The sequence below is a fragment of the Coregonus clupeaformis genome, chromosome 12 (genome assembly GCF_020615455.1).
Source record: "Coregonus clupeaformis isolate EN_2021a chromosome 12, ASM2061545v1, whole genome shotgun sequence".
Classification (NCBI taxonomy): Eukaryota; Metazoa; Chordata; class Actinopteri; order Salmoniformes; family Salmonidae; genus Coregonus; species Coregonus clupeaformis.
Window position 1 is genome coordinate 19,403,548 of NC_059203.1, and position 23,130 is coordinate 19,426,677.

General features: G+C 40.4%; 1 protein-coding gene across 1 annotated transcript in view; it reads right to left on the minus strand.

The window, feature by feature from the left end:
- Nucleotides 1-12,674, minus strand: part of LOC121577905 (metabotropic glutamate receptor 7) — a 233,129-nt gene extending 220,455 nt beyond the window's left edge. Inside the window, exon 1 of the mRNA XM_045223727.1 lies at nt 12,452-12,674. Coding sequence (XP_045079662.1) covers nt 12,452-12,563 — 112 coding nt within the window. The 5' untranslated portion in view covers nt 12,564-12,674. The remainder of the gene's footprint in view (nt 1-12,451) is intronic.
- Nucleotides 12,675-23,130: the final 10,456 nt, after the last annotated feature.

Below are 23,130 nucleotides of genomic sequence, written 5' to 3' on the forward strand. Positions count from 1 at the left end.
AGCAAAATAATACATCTTCAAATACAACTATATTAGAACACAAGTACTCAATCAACATAGTGGAGATTAAAACATAGCAAACAGAAGACATAGAAGGCACAGTATGTGGGTACGTGTGGATGTATTGTGATGGAAGGTGTGGTGTGCGTTTTTGCGTTTGAATAAGTGTGGCGTTAAGTGAGTGAGAAAGGAAATGGTTGCATATCCCAGAACCAATGTGTGAGCAGGGGTTGTGAGAGAGAGTTTTCAATTTTGTGCAGATGAGGGATATACATTTTAAAATATAGTATACATCTAATATTTTTTTTAAATTGTCCTATCATGATGGAACGATCCCCAACCCTATATCCTAGACACCCACCTGAGTGACCCATACACCTAAGAGAAGTCCCTGTTTTATGAACCTGCTGTGAGTTGACTATATGCAGCTAAAACAGAAAAATAAATGCGGTCAGAGACCTACTTGAGCAGCACCGCCCCCTCAAGATTCTGAGCCTGCCTGGCAGGGTTGGTCCTACAAAGCCAGAGCCCCCTGATGGGAGAGCATTATATACAAGGACATTCTCAAAGCTGCTAATGAGAACCTTGACAACCTTTTACCTAGCCGGTGGGGATTCCTGTGGGTACCCCCACCCAGGTAGTGGCAGTGCTGGCAACACTGGCTGCAGTAACCCATGGGGAGGGAGTCACACTGGGACAATTAGAGAGGGGGCTTATCATTGTGGCCCAGGTGGCACAAAATAATCAAAGGTCTGACTGCACGGAGATGCTTGGGAAAAATGGTTACAACGGGGGACCAGAGTGTTTGTGTCTCAGGTGAAGAGGGTGGATCTGATCTCCATCACCTAGGACTTGACATAGATTAAATAGATTCAACAAATCTCACATTGTTGTCAATTTCTGCCCAATCTTGCATGCTTTCTCAAACAGCTGTAACTGTATATGCATTCGTATATGCATTCGTAAATCAGGTCCTTTCTTGAGTTGGGCTCTGGGATGTAACAACCGTTGAGCATCTGATTTTATGGTTGATTGTGGAGGAAAGGGGTTGAGTGTGTTAGAGTATGTGTGCGTGTGTATTTATCCCACATCTGTTGCAAGGGGGTAAGGATGTTAGGGAGAATATAGGATGAACCACAATAATTGTTTGCTAAAATAATAATTGCTTGTCAAAAATGTAATGTAATACAATGGCAATCCGGGTTATAGGTTAAAATCCTACGCATGAACTGCCAACATTATTACGCATATTAATTGATAATGATGGAAAATAAGATTAGCAAGATATTTGAATAGAAGCATTGGAAATGCTTTTGACGGTTGACCTGCTTCTGTTTTGTGGGTGGCACTGTGTGCTGTTTTCGATGGATGGGTCCTGGCATCTCGGGGCCCTAGGGATCCGGAGGGACGGGGTGGTATGTCGATCACTGGGATGACTTGGGATGTGGAGGGGCTTTAGTGGGGGAATTAGTGGAGAACAATTGGAGGGTTACTTAGTAGCAAGTACTTATCATGGTACAGCTATATGGACACTCAATCACTATGGTATTTTTTATTGGTACATTTACAAACATATATAATGATAAATAGATTAGAAACGTGTATATCATTATGGTATATGGTGAAATAAGTATAGCCAGTTATAATTGTAATGGATTAGCAGATAATAACAAAAGAAGAACAATATTTACATGGCTCAAAGAGAAGGAATATAATATCTATTGTTTACAGGAAACTCTTTCAACAATTCTAGATGAAGTTGGTGGGAAAAGGAATGGGGGGGGCAAATATACTTCTTCCATGGGCAAAGAAATTCAAAATGGGTGATGATATTAATTAACAGTAATTTTGATCCGAATGTGCAAATTGTTTTATTATTATTTTAAATATGTTACTGGACCATAAACAGATATGGCTCATGAACCTTTACGGACCAAATAATGATGATCCACACTTCTTTGACAATATATATAATAAATTATCAACCCTGCAAGCAATTCAAGACTATTATTATGGTGGGAGATTATAATACCGTTTTAAATAGCTCAATGGACCGTAAAGGAAATCACATTACAAACAATCACCCTCATGCTCTTAAGGAAATCGTGAATGTCATGGATACATTAGAACTAGTAGATATATGGAGGCTTAAATATCCTGACCTAGTGAGATATACATGGCGGAGACTCAATCAAGCTAGTTGTCTTGACTTCTTTCTTATGTCATTCTCGTTGGCACCAAAAGTGTTGATAGGGGACAGAATGCGGTCGGACCATCATATAATTGGCATATACATTACTCTTACTGAATTTCCACGTGGGCGAGAATATTGGACATTTAATCAAAGCCTATTGGATGATAACTTGTTTTTACCTAGGACAGAGGAATTTATAAATAACTGTTTTTTCCCCGACATAACATAGGTACAGCAAATCCCCTTATTGTATGGGACACCTTTAAATGTGCCTTCAGAGGCCATGCAATTCAGTACTCATCTCGAAAACAAAAACAACTTAGGTCAAAAGAGTCCATACAAACAAAGGAAATAGAAGGTCTAACAGTACAGATAGATAGCAATAAAAACTGTAACATAGAGACTAAGAATAAATTAGAGGAAAAACAAAAAGAAATGGAGAAACTTATTCAAGAAAGATCAAGTGTAATATATTATTAAAATAAAGCAAACTGGATGGAATATGGGGAAAAATGCACCAAATTATTTTTTAATCTTCAACGTAGGAATGCTACCAAAAATAATTTACTGAAACTGGTTACAAATGATGGAGTCACCCATAATTCACCAAATGATATTTTGAAGGAGGAAACAAAGTACTTTAAGCATATGTTTTAGTTTCAGTCGCCTCCATCTCCTCTAACTGAAGCTAATTGTAGAGATTTCTTTTCTATTGATAATGTAAAATTAACAGCCATACAGAAAGACTCATGTGAAGGTGAAATTACAGAGGAGGAACTTCTGGATGCAATTAAAGACTTTAAGTCTGGGAATACTCCAGGGTTGGATGGCATACCAGTCGAGGTATACCAAACCTTTTTTGATATACTCAGAGGACCGTTATTAGCATGTTTTAACCACTCCTATGTAAATTGTAGATTGTCAGACACTCAAGAAGGTCTGATTTTATTATTACTGAAACAGGATACAAGTGGAAAATATAACGATCCAGTCCATTAAAGAAAATTGGAGGTCCCTTACACTTCAGTGTTGTGATGCAAAAATTCGAGCAAAATGTTTAGCGCATAGAATTAAAAAGGTATTGTCTGACATTATTCATTCTAATCAGACAGGTTTTTTACATGGACGATACATTAGATATAATATAAGGCAAGTATTGGAAACAATAGAACACTATGAAAAGTCTGGGAAACCAGGCCTGCTATTCATAGCAGACTTCGAAAAGGCATTTGCTAAAGTACGACTGGGGTTTATATATAAATGCCTGGAGCATTTCAATTTTGGAGAATCTCTTATAAAATGGGTTAAAATCATGTATACAGTGGGGAGAACAAGTATTTGATACACTGCCGATTTTGCAGGTTTTCCTACTTACAAAGCATGTAGAGGTCTGTAATTTTTATCATAGGTACACTTCAACTGTGAGAGTCCGGAATCTAAAACAAAAATCCAGAAAATCACATTGTATGATTTTTAAGTAATTAATTTGCATTTAAATGCATGACATAAGTATTTGATACATCAGAAAAGCAGAACTTAATATTTGGTACAGAAACCTTTGTTTGCAATTACAGAGATCATACGTTTCCTGTAGGTCTTGACCAGGTTTGCACACACTGCAGCAGGGATTTTGGCCCACTCCTCCATACAGACCTTCTCCAGATCCATCAGGTTTCGAGGCTGTCACTGGGCAATACGGAATTTCAGCTCCTTCCAAAGATGTTCTATTGGGTTCAGGTCTGGAGACTGGCTAGGCCACTCCAGGACCTTGAGATGCTTCTTACGGAGCCACTCCTTAGTTGCCCTGGCTGTGTGTTCCGGGTTGATGTCATGCTGGAAGACCGAGCCACGACCCATCTTCAATGCTCTTACTGAGGGAAGGAGGTTGTTGGCCAAGATCTCGCGATACATGGCCCCATCCATCCTCCCCTCAATACGGTGCAGTCGTCCTGTCCCCTTTGCAGAAAAGCATCCCCAAAGAATGATGTTTCCACCTCCATGCTTCACGGTTGGGATGGTGTTCTTGGGGTTGTACTCATCCTTCTTCTTCCTCCAAACACGGCGAGTGGAGTTTAGACCAAAAAGCTAATTTTTTGTCTCATCAGACCACATGACCTTCTCCCATTCCTCCTCTGGATCATCCAGATGGTCATTGGCAAACTTCAGACGGGCCTGGACATGCGCTGGCTTGAGCAGGGGGACCTTGCGTGTGCTGCAGGATTTTAATCCATGATGGCGTAGTGTGTTACTAATGGTTTTCTTTGAGACTGTGGTCCCAGCTCTCTTCAGGTCATTGACAAGGTCCTGCCGTGTAGTTCTGGGCTGATCCCTCACCTTCCTCATGATCATTGATGCCCCACGAGGTGAGATCTTGCATGGAACCCCAGACCGAGGGTGATTGACCTTCAACTTGAACTTCTTCCATTTTCTAATAATTGTGCCAACAGTTGTTGCCTTCTCACCAAGCTGCTTGCCTATTGTCCTGTAGCCCATCCCAGCCTTGTGCAGGTCTACAATTTTATCCCTGATGTCCTTACACAGCTCTCTGGTCTTGGCCATTGTGGAGAGGTTGGAGTCTGTTTGATTGAGTGTGTGGACAGGTGTTTTTATACAGGTAACGAGTTCAAACAGGTGTAGGTAATACAGGTAATGAGTGGAGAACAGGAGGGCTTCTTAAAGAAAAACTAACAGGTCTGTGAGAGCCGGAATTCTTACTGGTTGGTATGTGATCAAATACTTATGTCATGCAATAAAACACAAATTAATTACTTAAAAATCATACAATGTGATTTTCTGGATTTTTGTTTTATATTCTGTCTCTCACAGTTGAAGTGTACCTATGATAAAAATTACAGACCTCTACATGCTTTGTAAGTAGGAAAACCTGCAAAATCGTCAGTGTATCAAATACTTGATCTCCCCACTGTAGTAACCCTAGGTATAAAATAGTAAATAATGGCTATTTCTCAGAAGGTTATAAACTGTCAAGAGGAGTGAAACAAGGTTGTCCACTATCAGCATATCTATTTATTATGGCCATCGAGATGTTAGCTATTAAAATCAGATCTAACAATAATATCAAGGGATTAGAAATCCAGGGCTTAAAAACAAAGGTGTCATTGTACGCTGATGATTCATGTTTTCTTTTAAATCCACAACTTGAATTTCTCCACAGCCTCATAGAGGATCTAGATATATTTTCTAACCTCTCTGGATTACAACCAAATTATGATAAATGTACGCTATTACGTATTGGATCACAAAAAAATACAATTTTTACATAACCATGTAGTTTACCAATAAAATTGTCTGATGGTGAGGTAGATATACTCGGAATACATATCCCAAATGAAATAAATGATCTCACTCCAATACATTTTAATAGAAAGTTAACTAAAATAGATAAGATCTTGCTACCATGGAAAGGTAAATACCTGTCAATTTGTGGAAAAATCACCCTGATTAACTCCTTAGTATTATCCCAGTTTACCTATTTGCTTATGGTCTTGCCTACGTCTAGCGAACAGTTAAAAAAAAAAATGATATGCGTTAACGGCAAGCCAGACAAAATTAAATGGGCCTATTTATATAATGAATATGAATTAGGAGGACAAAAATTATAAAATATTAAAGCATTAGACCTATCACTAAAAGCTTCAGTCATACAAAAGTTAGACTTAAATCCGAACTGGTTCTCTAGCAAATTAGTAAGATTGTCTCACCCCATGTTCAAGAATGGCCCCTTTCCCTTTATTCAGATTACAACTTCTCACTTTCAGTTATTTGAAAAGGAAATCATCTCCCAAATATCACTATTTCTAAATCAAGCCATAGAAAGTTGGTTGCAATTGCAATTTAATCCTCCAGAAACAACAGAGCAAATAATGCAACAAATATTGTGGTTAAACTCAAATATACTAATTGATAAAAAACCTTCTTTTTTTTTACAAAATGTTTAAATAAGGTATAATCTTCGTAAATGGTGTCATTGGTGGGACTGGTGGAGTTATGTCGCACATGCAGCTAACAAAAACATATGGCAATGTCTGCTCTACCCAAAATTACAACCAAATAATTGCAGCATTACCGCAAAAATGGAAGAGGAAAGTGGAAGGGGGAAAAAGTAAGGACCTTGTCTGTCGGCCTTGCATTAAAGAACATAATTGGTTAAAGAAAACGGATGAATAAAAAAGTATACCAGTTTCATTTAAGGACCAAAGGATTGACAGCCGTCCCATATAGATTGCAAAATAGTTGGGAAGAGATTTTTGACGTACCGATCCCATGGCATAGTGTTTATGAACTGATACGCAAAATGACGCCGGAATCAAAATTTGTAATTTTTCAATTTACAGTGGGGGAAAAAGTATTTAGTCAGCCACCAATTGTGCAAGTTCTCCCACTTAAAAAGATGAGAGAGGCCTGTAATTTTCATCATAGGTACATGTCAACTATGACAGACAAAATGAGGAAAAAAAATCCAGAAAATCACATTGTAGGATTTTTAATGAATTTATTTGCAAATTATGGTGGAAAATAAGTATTTGGTCAATAACAAAAGTTTCCCAATACTTTGTTATATACCCTTTGTTGGCAATGACACAGGTCAAACATTTTCTGTAAGTCTTCACAAGGTTTTCACACACTGTTGCTGGTATTTTGGCCAATTCCTCCATGCAGCTCTCCTCTAGAGCAGTGATGTTTTGGGGCTGTCGCTGGGCAACACGGACTTTCAACTCCCTCCAAAGATTTTCTATGGGGTTGAGATCTGGAGACTGGCTAGGCCACTCCAGGACCTTGAAATGCTTCTTACGAAGCCACTCCTTCGTTGCCCAGGCGGTGTGTTTGGGATCATTGTCATGCTGAAAGACCCAGCCACGTTTCATCTTCAATGCCCTTGCTGATGGAAGGAGGTTTTCACTCAAAATCTCACGATACATGGCCCCATTCAATCTTTCATTTACACGGATCAGTCGTCCTGGTCCCTTTGCAGAAAAACAGCCCCAAAGCATGATGTTTCCACCCCCATGCTTCACAGTAAGTATGGTGTTCTTTGGATGCAACTCAGCATTCTTTGTCCTCCAAACACGACGAGTTGAGTTTTTACCAAAAAGTTCTATTTTGGTTTCATCTGACCATATGACATTCTCCCAATCCTCTTCTGGATCATCCAAATGCACTCTAGCAAACTTTAGACGGGCCTGGACATGTACTGGCTTAAGCAGGGGGGACACGTCTGGCACTGCAGGATTTGAGTCTCTGGCGGCGTAGTGTGTTACTGATGGTAGGCTTTGTTACTTTGATCCCAGCTCTCTGCAGGTCATTCACTAGGTCCCCCCGTGTGGTTCTGGGATTTTGCTCACCATTCTTGTGATCATTTTGACCCCACGGGGTGAGATCTTGCGTGGAGCCCCAGATCGAGGGGAGATTATCAGTGGTCTTGTATGTCTTCCATTTCCTAATAATTGCTCCCACAGTTGATTTCTTCAAACCAAGCTGCTTACGTATTGCAGATTCAGTCTTCCCAGCCTGGTGCAGGTCTACAATTTTGTTTCTGGTGTCCTTTGACAGCTCTTTGGTCTTGGCCATAGTGGAGTTTGGAGTGTGACTGTTTGAGGTTGTGGACAGGTGTCTTTTATACTGATAACAAGTTCAAACAGGTGCCATTAATACAGGTAACGAGTGGAGGACAGAGGAGCCTCTTAAAGAAGAAGTTACAGCTCTGTGAGAGCCAGAAATCTTGCTTGTTTGTAGGTGACCAAATACTTATTTTCCACCATAATTTGCAAATAAATTCATAAAAAATCCTACAATGTGTCTGTCATAGTTGAAGTGTACCTATGATGAAAATTACAGGCCCCTCTCATCTTTTTAAGTGGGAGAACTTGCACAATTGGTGGCTGACTAAATACTTTTTTTCCCCACTGTAAATTATTATATAAAATTTTTGCTACCAATAGAATGTTATTTATATGGGGGATACAATCTTCCCAGAGACAGAATTATTAGATCATTTGTTTTGCTATATTTACCTGGAGCTAACCCTGCAGATGGCATTACTGGGTGATCTGAAAAGTCATAGTCAATCGATCAATAATATAATAATACTTTTAGCAAAAAATATATATAATCTGTAGAAACAATGACAATAGAAAGGTTCAGAACTTTTGTAAAACATCACAGTACAGTTGAAATATATTTGGCAAATAGAAATACAATATGGATGGTGTTAAGAGATACATGGGTGGTGTTGAATGGAGTTGAAGGATGGGACTAACAACAACTAACAACAACTAATAACAACAAGATAACTAATAATGTAAGCATACTGTGTCCATAATAAGTATATAGGTTATAGGTTGGGAGCTTTTGTGAAAGAACACAGTTAGAAAGATATGGCATATAGAAGCAAACCGGATGGACATCATGAAAATGATCGGAGAGGTTGAGGGTAGAGGAAGTTCAGGAGTAAAAATGTATATATTATGTATAAGCTGGAAGTAGAGGCCTAAGCATTGTTCTTCACTAGTTTACTCCAATTAGGGAAGGGGTGGCGGGGTTGGAAAGTAATAAAGGGAAATATATTTTTTTTAAAGGATATGTGTGTGAATATATGAAGGTATGTACGTATGTGTATGTATGATATATATATATATATATATATATATATATATATATATATATATATATATATATATATATATATATATATATATATATATATACATACAGTGAGGGGGAAAAAAGTATTTGATCCCCTGCTGATGTTGTACGTTTGCCCACTGACAAAGAAATGATCAGTCTCTAATTTTAATGGTAGGTTTATTTGAACAGTGAGAGACAGAATAACAACAAAAAAATCCAGAAAAACGCATGTCAAAAATTTTATAAATTGATTTGCATTTTAATGAGGGAAATAAGTATTTGATCCCCTCTCAATCAGAAAGATTTCTGGCTCCCAGGTGTCTTTTATACAGGTAACGAGCTGAGATTAGGAGCACACCCTAAAAGGGAGTGCTCCTAATCTCAGTTTGTTACCTGTATAAAAGACACCTGTCCACAGAAGCAATCAATCAATCAGATTCCACACTCTCCACCGTGGCCAAGACCAAAGAGCTCTCCAAGGATGTCAGGAACAAGATTGTAGACCTACACAAGGCTGGAATGGGCTACAAGACCATCGCCAAGCAGCTTGGTGACAACAGTTGGTGCGATTATTCGCAAATGGAAGAAACACAAAATAACTGTCTATCTCCCTCGGCCTGGGGCTCCATGCAAGATTTCACCTCGTGGAGTTGCAATGATCATGAGAACGGTGAGGAATCAGCCCAGAACTACACGGAGGATCTTGTCAATGATCTCAAGGCAGCTGGGACCATAGTCACCAAGAAAACTATTCGTGACACACTACGCCGTGAAGGACTGAAATCCTGCAGCGCCCACAAGGTCCCCCTGCTCAAGAAAGCACATATACAGGGCCGTCTGAAGTTTGCCAATGAACATCTGAATGATTCAGAGGAGAACTGGGTGAAAGTGTTGTGGTCAGATGAGACCAAGATCGAGCTCTTTGGCATCAACTCAACTCGCCGTGTTTGGAGGAGGAGGAATGCTGCCTATGACCCCAAGAAAACCATCCTCACCGTCAAACATGGAGGTGGAAACATTATGCTTTGGGGGTGTTTTTCTGCTAAGGGGACAGGACAACTTCACCGCATCAAAGGGACGATGGACGGGGCCATGTACTGTCAAATCTTGGGGTGAGAACCTCCTTCCCTAAGCCAGGGCATTGAAAATGGGTCGTGGATGGGTTTTCCAGCATGACAATGATCCAAAACACACGGCCAAGGCAACAAACAAGTGGCTCAAGAAGAAGCACATTAAGGTCCTGGAGTGGCCTAGCCAGTCTCCAGACCTTAATCCCATAGAAAATCTGTGGAGGGAGCTGAAGGTTCGAGTTGCCAAACATCAGCCTCAAAACCTTAATGACTTGGAGAAGATCTGCAAAGAGGAGTGGAACAAATCCTTCCTGAGATGTGTGCAAACCTGGTGGCCAACTACAAGAAACGTCTGACGTCTGTGATTGCCAACAAGGGTTTTTCCGCCAAGTACTGAGTCATGTTTTGCAGAGGGGTCAAATACTTATTTCCCTCATTAAAATACAAATCAATTCATAACATTTTTGACATGCGTTTTTCTGGATTTTTTTGTTGTTATTCTGTCTCTCACTGTTCAAATAAACCTACCATTAAAATTATAGACTGATCTTGTCTTTGTCAGTGGACAAACTTACAAAATCAGCAGGGGATCAAATGCTTTTTTCCCTCACTGTATATATTTGAGAGAAAAAAAAAGATATGGGGGATTGGAAGTGATGCAGACAATTACATTGATGGAAGTTACAATCTATCTGCAATATTAAAGCTGATCTACCCCCTAAAAAGAAAAGGAAAAAAAAGAACTTTGAAAGTTTATTCAAGTGCAGTCGCGAAAACCATCAAGTGCTATGATGAAACTGGCTCGGATGATGACCGCGACAGGAATGGAAGACCGAGAGTTACCTCTGCTGCAGAGGACAAGTTCATTAGAGTTACCAGCCTCAGAAATTTCAGCCCAAATTAATGCTTCACAAAGTTCAAGTAACAGACACATCTCAACATCAACTGGTTGAATTGCTGCAAAGAAACCACTACTAAAGGACACCAATAATAAGAAGAGACTTGCTTGGGCCAAGAAACACGATCAATGGACATTAGACCGGTGGAAATCTGTTCTTTGATCTGATGAGTCCAAATTTGAGATTTTTGGTTCCAACCGCTGTGTCTTTGTGAGATGTAGAGTAGGTGAACGGATGATCTCCGCATGTGTGGTTCCCACCGTGAAGCATGGAGGAGGAGGTGTGATTGTGTGGGGGTGCTTTGCTGGTGACACTGTCTGTGATTTATTTACATTTTTTACATTTCAGCAGACGATCTAATCCAGAGCGATTTACAGTTTAGTGCGTGCATACATTTTTCATACTTTAGAATTCAAGGCACACTTAATCAGCATGTCTACCACAGCATTCTGCAGCGATACGCCATCCCATCTGGTTTGGGCTTAGTGGGACTATAATTTGTTTTTCAACAGGACAAAGACCCAACACACCTCCAGGCTATGTAAGGGCTATTTGACCAAGAAGGAGAGTGATGGAGTGCTGCATCAGATGACCTGACATCTACTTTCCCCCAACCTCAACCCCGTTTTTATTTAGCCTTTTATTTATACAGGTTTTTCTCATTGAGATAAAATCTATTTTTCAAGAGAGACCTGGTCCAACAGCAGCAGGGGGAACAAAGTTTCCGACAAAACTACTTACATACACTAACACAACATTGAACAAATCTATGGACACACATTGAGATGGTTTGGGATGAGTTGGACCGCAGAGTGGAGAAAAAGCAGTCAACAAGTGCTCAGCATATGTGGGAACTCCTTCAAGACTGTTGGAAAAGCACTCCAGGTGAAGCTGGTTGATAGAATGCCAAGAGTGTCCAAAGCTGTCATCAAGGCAAAGGGTGGCTATTTTGAAGAATCTCAAATATAAGATATATTTTGATTTGTTTAACACTTTTTTGGTTACTACATGATTCCATATGTGTTATTTCATAGTTCCGATGAACTTTTGACCAGTACTGTATATAGATCTATACAAGGTTTGTCTCTTACCACACCAAACTCAAAGTAGATATCTTCTGAATAAACTGAGTCGTTTCTAACTTTCAGCCCACAGTGGTTATCATAGTATTTAATTCCACCTGAGGATCATTGCAATTCCTTGACTATTCGATCACATCACACGTTAATCCACTTTACACCCTTGCAATACGTTTTATTAGAGAACATTCAATCAATCAATCAAAAGTATTTTATAAAGCCCTTTTTTTCATCAGCAGTTGTCACCAAGTGCTTTACAGAAACCCAACCTAAAACTCCAAAGAGCAAGCAATGCAGATGTAGAAGCACAGTGGCTAAGAACAACTCCCTAGAAGGCAGTAACCTAGGAAGAAACCTAGAGAGGGGTGGCCAGTCCTCTTCTGGCTGTACTGGGTAGAGAGGAACCAGGCTCCGAGGAGTGGCGAGTCCTCTTCTGGCTGTACCGGGAGTAGAGGAACCAGGCTCTGAGGGGTGGCCAGTCCTCTTCTAGCTGTACCGGGTAGATATTCAAGAGTACATGGCCATGAAGGCCAGATTCACCAGAGAGGTCACTTTGGGACTCACCTGCTTCTCTGGACAGCTGTTGGAAGGCATCCACTCCCTTCTCTCCATAGGATCCTTCTGACGCTACGGTAGATACATAGTTCCAGCCCATGGCCTTGACTATGTCCACCATGGCTTGGGCCTGGAACGAATCCGGAGGCACCACACGGGAGAAGAAGTCATATCGCCGGTCATCGCTCAGCTCTGGGGCCGTGGAGGCATAGCTAATCTGAGGAATCTGAGGAGAGAGGGAGAGAGGGAGAGAGAGAGAGAGTGAGAGAGAGAGAGGGAGAGAGGGGGAGAGGGGTGAGAGGGAGAGAGGGAGAGAGGGAGAGAGGGAGAGAGAGAGAGAGAGAGAGGGAGAGAGAGAGAGAGAGAGAGAGGGAGAGAGAGTGAGAGAGGGAGAGAGAAGGAGAGAGAGGGAGAGAGAGGGAGAGAGAAGGAGAGAGAGTGGGAGAGAGGGAGAAAGAGAGAGAAAGAGAGAGAGAGAGGGAGAGAGGGACAGAGAGGGAGAGAGAGGGAGGGAGAGAGAGGGAGAGAGAGGGAGAGAGGGAGGGATGAGATAAGATGGAGAACAGGAAAATCAGTGGATGATATGATTAGTCTCAGTAGGCTATCCATCTTTTATATTTTTGCACTCTATGAACATAATAACTGTATTGTCAATTATCAGATGAATAGTCAAATCCCACTTAATGATTCCCATAGCCTGCATAGAGTCCCCTGATCTGCATACATGGTTAACCAGCATGTATACATCCTTACATACGTGACATTGTCTTATTGTAGAGACAGTCATGTTGGGCTCTGACAAACCACAGTAAAATACCACTTAATAGACAGTCATGTTGGGCTCTGACAAACCACAGACAAATACCACTTAATAGACAGTCATGTTGGGCTCTGACAAACCACAGTCAAATACCACTTAATAGACAGTCATGTTGGGCTCTGACAAACCACAGTCAAATAAAACTCAATGATATTTTAGCGATTGGTAGTCTGCATACCATCTAACAAGCTTGGATATAGTCCTCTGCATGCCCTTACGTGTGTGAGATTTTATTGTTAATTAACTTATTGTATAGACAGCCATGGCTGCGTGACTTGGGTTGCGAGAAGGTAAATAACGAACCAATTCTGACAGAGATGTCGAACCAAGCTTGACAGAGACAGTCGATGTTAGGTTTTTTATGGTTGAGGATAACTGGAAGTTCTGACATCTCCTTGCCTTTAGCAAAACTTGATCAAAAGTAGGGACATCAAACGTTCAGCCTGCGGCACAGACCCTATGGATGGTCTCGTCACGCCCTGACTCAGGGGACGCTTATATGTTGAGTCAGGGTGTGTATATTCCTTGTTGTGCTTTTTCTATGTGGCTTGTCTAGTATGTCCAGTTCTATGTTGGCCGGTGTGGTTCCCAATCAGAGGCAGCTGTCGCTCGTTGTCTCTGATTGGGGACCATACTTAGGCAGCCTATTGGCACTAGTGGGTTGTGGGATCTTGTTCCTTGTAAGGTATGTTGTGTGTTCTACCTTGAACTTCACGTTTCGTTTCCTTTGTTGTTTTGTCGTGTGTTTAAAGTTTAACAAACATGCACGCATATCACGCTGCGCCTTGGTCTGACCCGTCATTCAACGAACGTGACAACAAGCTGAGGGATTTATTGGCAATGGTTTCTGGAGCATGTGCAGTCTATAAGGTGCTTGTTAAAAAAGAAAATATACAAGTAATATGATCACTATCGTTGCACAAGTATGTGTAGATAGTACATTTTATGTTTACGTTTTCAATATATCACAAAATGTTTCTGCATATTGGTTATTGATTTGGACACTTTAGAACTGTGTTTTGACATTGGGCTATTATTTATCAATATGTCTTGTCAAGAAGAATCAGCGACAGCATCATTTTCAACCTACGTTTTAGGAATATACAGTGCCTTCAGAAAGTATTAACACCGCTTGACTTTTTCCACATTTTGTTGTGTCACTGGCCTACACACAATACCCCGCAATGTCAAAGTGGAATTATATTTATAGACATTTTTACAAATTAATTAAAAATGAAAAGCTGAAATGTCTCGAGTCAATAAGTATTCAACCCCTTTGTTATGGCACGCCTAAATACTGTAAGTTCAGGAGTAAAACATTTGCTGAACAAGTCACATAATAAAGTTGCATGGACTCACTCTGTGTGCAATAATAGTGTTTAACATGATTTTTGAATGACTACCTCATCTCTGTACCCCACACATACAATTTTCTGTAAGGTCCCTCAGTCGAGCAGTGCATTTCAAACACATATTCAGCCACAAAGACCAGGGAGGTTTTTCTTCTTTGGTTTTTTCGCAAAGAAGGGCACCTATTGGTCGATGGGTAACAATAATAAAATAAATACAGACATTGAATATCCCTTTTTGGTGAAGTTATTAATTACACTTTGGAAGTGGTGGAAAAAGTACCCAATTTACATACTTGAGTAAAAGTAAATATACTGTACCTTAATAGAAAATGACTCAAGTAAAAGTAAAAGTCACCCAGTAAAATACTACTTGATTAAAAGTCTAAAAGTATTTTTTATTTTATTTTTACAGATAGCCAGGGTCACACTCCAACACTTAGACATCATTTACAGATAGCCAGGGTCACACTCCAACACTTAGACATCATTTACAAAATGAAGCATTTGTGTTTAGTGAGTCTGCCAGATCAGAGGCAGTAGGGATGACCAGGGATGTTCTCTTGATAAGTGTGTGAATTGGACCATTTTCCTGTCCTGATAAGCATTCAAAATGTAACGAGTACTTTTGGGTGTCAGAGAAAATGTATGGAGTAAAAGGTACAGTATTTTCTTTAGGAATATAGTGAAGTAAAAGTAAAAGTTGTCAAAAATATAAATAGTAAAGTACAGATACCCTAAAAATACAACTTAAGTAGTACTTTAAAGTATTTTTACTTAAGTACTTTACACCACTGCACTTTGTATGGTGTATCAATATACCCAGTCACTACAAACATACAGGCGTCCTTCCTAACTCAGTTGCCGGAGAGGAAAGAAACCACTTATGAGGCCAATGGTGACTTTAAAACAGTTACAGAGTTTAATGGCTGTGATAGGAGAAAATTGAGGATGGGATCAACAACATTGTAGTTTTTCCATAATACTAACTTAAATGATAGAGTGAAAAGAAGGTAGCCTGTACAGACAAAAAAAATTCCAAAACATGCATCCTGTTTGCAATAAGGCACTAAAGTAAAACTGCAAAAAAGGTGGCAAAGAAATTAACTTTATGTCCTGAATACAAAGCGTTATGTTTGGGGCAAATCCAACACAACACATCACTGAGTACCACTTTTCACATTTTCAAGCATTGTGGTGGCTGCATCATGTTATGGGTATGCTTGTCATCAGCAAGGACTAAGGAGATGTTTAGGATAAAAATTAACGGAATAGAGCTAAGCACAGACAAAATCCTAGAGGAAAACTTGCTTCAGTCTGCTTTCCAAAAGACACTGGGAGACAAATTCATCTTTCAGCAGGACAATAACGTAAAACACAAGGCCAAATATACACTGGAGCAGCTTACCAAGTCAACATTGAATGTTCCTGAGTGGCCTAGATACAGTTTAGACTTAAATTGGCTTGAAACTCTATGGCAAGACTTGAAAATGTCTCTCTAGCAATGATCAACAACCAACTTGACAGACCTTGAAGAATTTTAGAGACTCACAGCTGAGCAGAAACACTTACAGCTGTAATCACTGCCAAAGGTTATTCTAACATGTATTGACTCAGGGGTTTTGAATACTTATGTAAAATAGATATTTATGTATTTCATTTTCAATACATTTGCAAAAATGTCTAAAAACATTTTGTTCACTTTGTCATTATGCGGTATTGTGTGTAGATGGGTGATAGAAAAATGTATACTTAATCCATTTTGAATTCAGGCTGTAACAACAACAACAACAACATGTGGAATAAGTCAATGGGTATGAATACTTTCTGAAAGCACTGTAAATGGAACTTTCAACATTAGTGTCCAATTATATTGTACTTAATCAGGTAAAAACTGCTGAATGAGTCCTAAAACATGCTGTGATTTATTTATTTTGATGATATACCAAAAAATCAACAAATCAGGCTTGCCCTGCCTATTAAAAAGTCAATCATGTTTAGAAATGATTTTCAGCATCTAAAAAGGAGGGAAAGGAGGAAGTTTGGAGAACAAGTAAAGTGAGAATATTATATTTACAAATTTTGCTTGCCAAAAATATTGTAAGTAAAATATGAAGACTAACTAAAAATACATAAACTATCGATTAAAATGGTCGAAGAAAAGGTCCAATAACACAGATACAGATCATCAAATGTCTTTACAAAACGTCAAATCAATATTCATATTACAGGTCATCAGAACAAAGTCTGCTTCCATCACAAGACCATGAATATTTGTATATTTCAACAACAAAAAAATCCATGTCTGGTCATTTCAGTTTATGGAGTTCAGAGTTATCAGTAAAGGAAGATGCGACATCCCTCATACTCTTCTAAATTAGTTTGAAACCACTTGCTCTCAAGTTCACCGCCACAATAAAATTTCTTCAAAGGAAGGTCTGAGATTATTTGACCATTGTCCATTCCAGTCTAGTCTCTTGGCCTTATCATAAAAAATAAGAAAGAGCTCCCTTAGCTGTAAATCCCAACAAGATGTTATGTTTTCAATTAGCCCTTTGATCGCTCTTGATTGAATGGCCGGCGAAAAGAAGCATTAATCTGTAACTACTGTACATTAGAAAAGGAGTGGATAAGAGGAATGGACGTGTCTATGGGTGAGATATTATTAAAGCAAAACAAGTAGACGTGTCTATGGGTGAGGTAATATTAAAGCAAAACAAGTAGACGTGTCTATGGGTGAGATAGCTTTTCAGGTGCTGGAACAATAGAGGCTATGGTTGAGAAATGAAGCCAATCTCTTCATCTATGCATTCACTATAGAGGTCTGATTGGGTGTGAGAGGGCTATCAACTCTTTCAACAGTGCCATGAACAAGTATGAATGTAGTTACACATCAGGTGTCCATGCACCAAGACGCAACACCCTTGAGTCACGTCAAGAAAACATGATTCATAAACCAAAGCTACTCCATCATGAGTGATATGTTAGGGGCAGGAGTTTTCATAACCACATCATACCCCCTAAGACAAAATTATAATAACAAAAAGAAAAAGAAAAAGAAATAAATAAAAAACACATCACCTGATCACCGAAAACTCTGGGTATAACTAAGGCACATGTTTATGTTTAAGAAAACCCCCTCCTCTATTCATTAGTCAATTTCATGAATGTTGTCTCCACTAGAGAGGTAGAAGAAAGGGATTTCTTTATAGGTACATTCAATTCTGTGCACCTCCTCCTAGCCTGCAGGGTGAGAGAGAGAGGTGCTCTTGCCCTCCTAGCCTGCAGGGAGGGTGAGAGAGAGAGAGAGAGAGAGAGAGAGAGAGAGAGAGAGAGAGAGAGAGAGAGGTGCTGCTGTCCTCACATAATAGGATTAGCTGCTATTCCTGGTGTGAATCCTTCACCTACACAGGAATCAACAACCCCTTCCAACCCTGTCCCCCCTCTGCACCATTCATCATATTTTTCTTTCTCATTCCTTCTATTGAGGTTTTTTCTCTCTTTTTTTCTGTCTGTCTCTCTCTCTCACTTTTCTCTCTCTCTCTCACTCTCTCTCTCTCTCTCTCTCTCTCTCTCTCTCTCTCTCTCTCTCTCTCTCTCTCTCTCTCTCTCTCTCTCACTTTCTCTGTGTCTTCTCCTTGTTTCTTGTTTTCCTGTTCTCTGACTGTCTCTCTGTCACTTACGCAGGAACCTTGAGTTGTTCCCACTCTCTCTTTCTGTCTCTCTTTCTTTCACTTACCTTACGCACGCACGCACGCACACACACACACACACGCACACACAGGAATACAAAAGCTAGTGAAATTATATAAGTTCCACTATTAGAACCTTGGTCCCTACGGCCTGGTTTCCAGGTCTGTATCCTGTATTTATGTGTCTGTGAGGATGACAGGAGGGGCTGTGATGAACATTGTTGGCCAGCCCTCTGGAAGGATTCTCATTATCACCCTCCATTATGTTGTCCATCACAGTGACAGAGAGAGAAAAGGACATCTGCCACCTAATGTCTGTGTCCTGAGGCCCCCACCTGTCCCCATCTGTCCCCGTCCGTCCCCGTCTGTGGCAAGACAAAACACACCAGGGCCAAGCCTGGACTTTTTTTTACCAGGGCCAAGCCTGGACTTTTTTTTCCACCTGAGTCTCAACTCAGGTGACTTGTTATTTTACCTTGAGGTGGGAAGTGGACGGAAACAGCACCAGGAAAGCACTTGCCCAAAAAACAAGAATCCAATAGAATTAGTATTTTTGCTCTGTGCCCAACCCTCCCAGGCAGCACAGATGACACACATGACGCATGATAATCTCTCTCTGTGTCGTGCCTTTTTACAAGTGACTCTGAATCAGTGGAAATATGGTCTGCCAAATTTCAATGGTTTTTGCCACTGAATAAACGGTGCACCATAACTTGACCATTCTATGTGTTGTAAGGTTTCACGAGAGGACGGTACGTTTATATAAAAGTGTAAAATTGCCCTAGCTAGAAAATAATGCTACTTCTATATCTAATTAAACTGCTATAATAACATACGTATCACAGTATAAATATCAAGCAACTTGAGTATTCTTTTGCCATTATGTTTCCTTATTGAATAAGGCCTATTTTCTATTGATATATTTCCAGGAAATAACCATTCACGGGTGCTTTCAATTATACGTGTGCACTAAATCTGATGAAACACAAGTTTTGCCATTGAAGTCTACCTCTTACCTCATTTGAAGGTAGAGCTCTCTTTTCAGTGAAAGTTGTATTCCTTTCAGTCATTCAGACGCTAAGTACACAACCTCAACTCAGTGCCATTAAGGAAGCTTCTAACTGAATGGAGAGACTCCTCATCCATATCGAATAGAGAATGCATCTGAATGTGTGCTGAGAACTTCTCAAAGACACTTAGCTTATTGCACAGTCAATGAAAGCAACATGTGTTTTTGAAAATTGCCGTTTCCAGCTGTAATTTTCAAGATAAGTGATAGGTGTGATTTTCTTCACAGGTTTCTCAAATTCTTGGGAAAAATCAATCTGCAACGTGTAAATCTCAACATAGCTTGGTTCAGTATTTTTTATTTATTTTCTATCTGCAATTGTATCTACAATTTTGGGTCTTTGTTGATTGTATGCCATGTCTATAAGCTTAGCAACAGTTCGCCAGTAGCATAAATTATGGTCTTACACTGCCTTGTGAATTGTTCAATTCACCAGACTATATAAGTTATCTCTACTCCAAGGTCAGAGGCCGGCTGCTCCTCGCTATGATAGATCAAGATTATGACTGTTTGGGTCATTTTTCCATCGTAGACAGAAAGGTCAGCGGTTTGACAGATTCAATAAAAAAGAAACTGAAAAGGAATTTGACGACAGCTCTGGCTTCATTGATCCAGAGGCAGAACGCTTCTACCTGACCAGAATGAGAAAATACTGCATTGTGTCACAGAACGAGAATTGGCGACTGCAGCTTTGAAATAGCCAAGAACATGATTATTGGTATTTGCACTTGACACTTTCATGTCCTCGTTTTACTAGAGCTTGACACTATTAACCTCTAATGCTGTTTCAATGTTGAAGGGGGATATACACTGAGTGTACAAAACATTAGGAACACCTTTTGCCCTCAGAACAGCCTCAACTTGTCGGGGCATGGATTCTCATGTCGAAAGCGTTCCACAGGGATGCTGGCCCATGTTGACTCCAATGCTTCCCACAGATGTGTCAAGTTGGCTGGATGTCCCTTGGGTGATGGACCATTTTTGATACAAACCGGAAACTGTTGAGTGTGAAACACCCAGCAGTGTTGCAGTTCTTGACTCACTCAAACCAGTGCGCCTGGCACCTACTACCATACCCCATTCAAAAGCACTTACATATTTGTCTTGCCCATACACCCTCTGAATGGTACACATACACAATCCATGTCTCAAGGCTTAAAGCATCCTTCTTTAACCTGTCTCCTCCCCTTCATCTACACTGATTGAAGTGGATTTAACAGGTGATATCAATAAGGGATCATACCTTTCACCTGAATTCATCTGGTCAGTCTTTGTCATGTTTTGTGCACTGTATTTGAAAAGAGATAAGTTATTTCTAAAACAAACTGACACAAACCAGCGAGGCCAGAGGACAAATACTTTACCTAACGCTGTTGAGAGTAAGTAAAAAAAAATTACTAATAAAAATGATTGGTAAAACGAACTGCGATGCAAGGCCAGAGGACAAATACCTGGAAGTCAACATATTGTTCACGTCCCAAATGGCACCCTATTCCCTATTTAGTGCACTACTTTTAACCAGAGCCTATAGGGCTTTATATAGGGAATAGGGTGCCATCTGGGATGAAGACATTCTCTTCTTTTGCTCTGGTAACAGAATGGACACATGCTCTGGTAACAGAATGGACACCTGCTCTGGTAACAGAATGGACACCTGCTCTGGTAACAGAATGGACACCTGCTCTGGTAACAGAATGGACACCTGCTCTGGTAACAGAATGGACACCTGCTCTGGTAACAAAATGGACACCTGCTCTGGTAACAGAATGGACACCTGTTCTGGTAACAGAATGGACACCTGCTCTGGTAACAGAATGGACACCTGCTCTGGTAACAGAATGGACACCTGCTCTTGTGTTCAGAGAGTAGATTAGAAAGAAGAGAAGTGATTTGTAAAACAAACTGACCAAACCATCAGAAGTGAAATGAAAACAGTCTGTCGTATTTGGTATTCTGAATCCAGTTCGAAGGGCCAATGCAGGAAACTTTCACATGCAGCCTTTCTTGTAAGCGCACAACCACACACAAACACACAAAAGCACGCATGCACACACACAAGCACACACACACACACCCACACACCCACACACACAACCAACACATTGTAATGTTTTCTACAAGGCCACACATCTTACAGCATTCCATGAGTAGTGAAGCTCTACCACAGTAAGAGTCCCCTTCTAGAACACAGCCTATCAGGCTGATCTGCATAGTGGGTCAGAACGTCAGACCAGGACCAAACCCACCTTTTAGTATAGACCAAAGTGTGTCAGAACATCAGACCAGGACCCACCCTAAGCCACCCTGTTGTTGGATCAACAGGATCCTCATTTCACTATACTGGGTATTTTCTTAGTGAGATACCCATGACCCTTAGTTAGAAGGACTAAACTGAGAGTCTTGATACTGGTGCTGTTCGAGCTACATATATTAACAGATCAGAAAAGGGCCAGAACACGTCTGAACCCAATCTGCCACTTTCCTACTGTTCTGATGATCACATCTTCCCTCTCTGTTGATCTCTGCTCTCCTTTCTTCACTATGAATTGGACGGAATTAAGGAGACATGGTAGAGCCTGGGTTCAATCCATCAGAACAGGACCACCCAGCACTACCCTGCGCCAACACTGTTGTTCTGATCATCAATTCACCCTACCCTGCGCCAACACTGTTGTTCTGATCATCAATTCACCCTACCCTGCGCCAACACTGTTGTTCTGATCATCAATTCACCCTACCCTGCACCAACACTGTTGTTTAACAGGCTGACCAGATGGTGTATTGTTTAACAGGCTGACCAACTGGTGTATTGTTTAACAGGCTGACCAGATGGTGCATTGTTTAACAGGCTGACCAGATGGTGTATTGTTTAACAGGCTGACCAACTGGTGCATTGTTTAACAGGCTGATCAACTGGTGTATTGTTTAACAGGCTGACCAGATGGTGCATTGTTTAACAGGCTGACCAGATGGTGCATTGTTTAACAGGCTGACCAGCTGGTGTATTGTTTAACAGGCTGACCAGATGGTGCATTGTTTAACAGGCTGACCAGATGGTGCATTGTTTAACAGGCTGATCAACTGGTGCATTGTTTAACAGCCTGATCAGCTGGGTGTGCTCCTAATCTCAGTTTGTTACCTGTATAAAAGACACCTGGGAGCCAGACATCTTTCTGATTGAGAGGGGGTCAAATATTTATTTCCCTCATTAAAATGCAAATCAAAGTATAACAAAATTATAGACTGATCATTTCTTTGACAGTGGGCAAATGTACAAAATCAGCAGGGGATCAAATACTTATTTCCCTCACTGTACCTGCACCACCATGAGATCTCTGTCATACAACATTATCAGAATGGCACACCAGTCATATGAGTCAGACATTAGGCTTGGAGCTGATACAGAAAGCAGTGTTGATTTTAAGTTAATTTTCTGGGTCTCTCTCTATCTGCTGCAGCTCAGGATCTTAATCATCACGACCTGCTAGCTAGTGCGAGGAGGGGCAAACCACTCATGACCTAGTAGCTAGTGGGAGGCGGAGCAAACCACTAATTTCCTCCTCCCTGCAATAAAGAACGGACACTAGCTGTGTCTGAAACTGTTTTCACCGTAGGGCTCTGGTCAAAAGTAGTGCACTACACTACATGGGGAATAGGGTGCCGTTTGAGACGCATCCAACTCATTTACTCCTCTTCATTCTTTCAACACCATGGACCAGAATGAAGACCAGACAATACAGGGATGAACAGAGAGATGA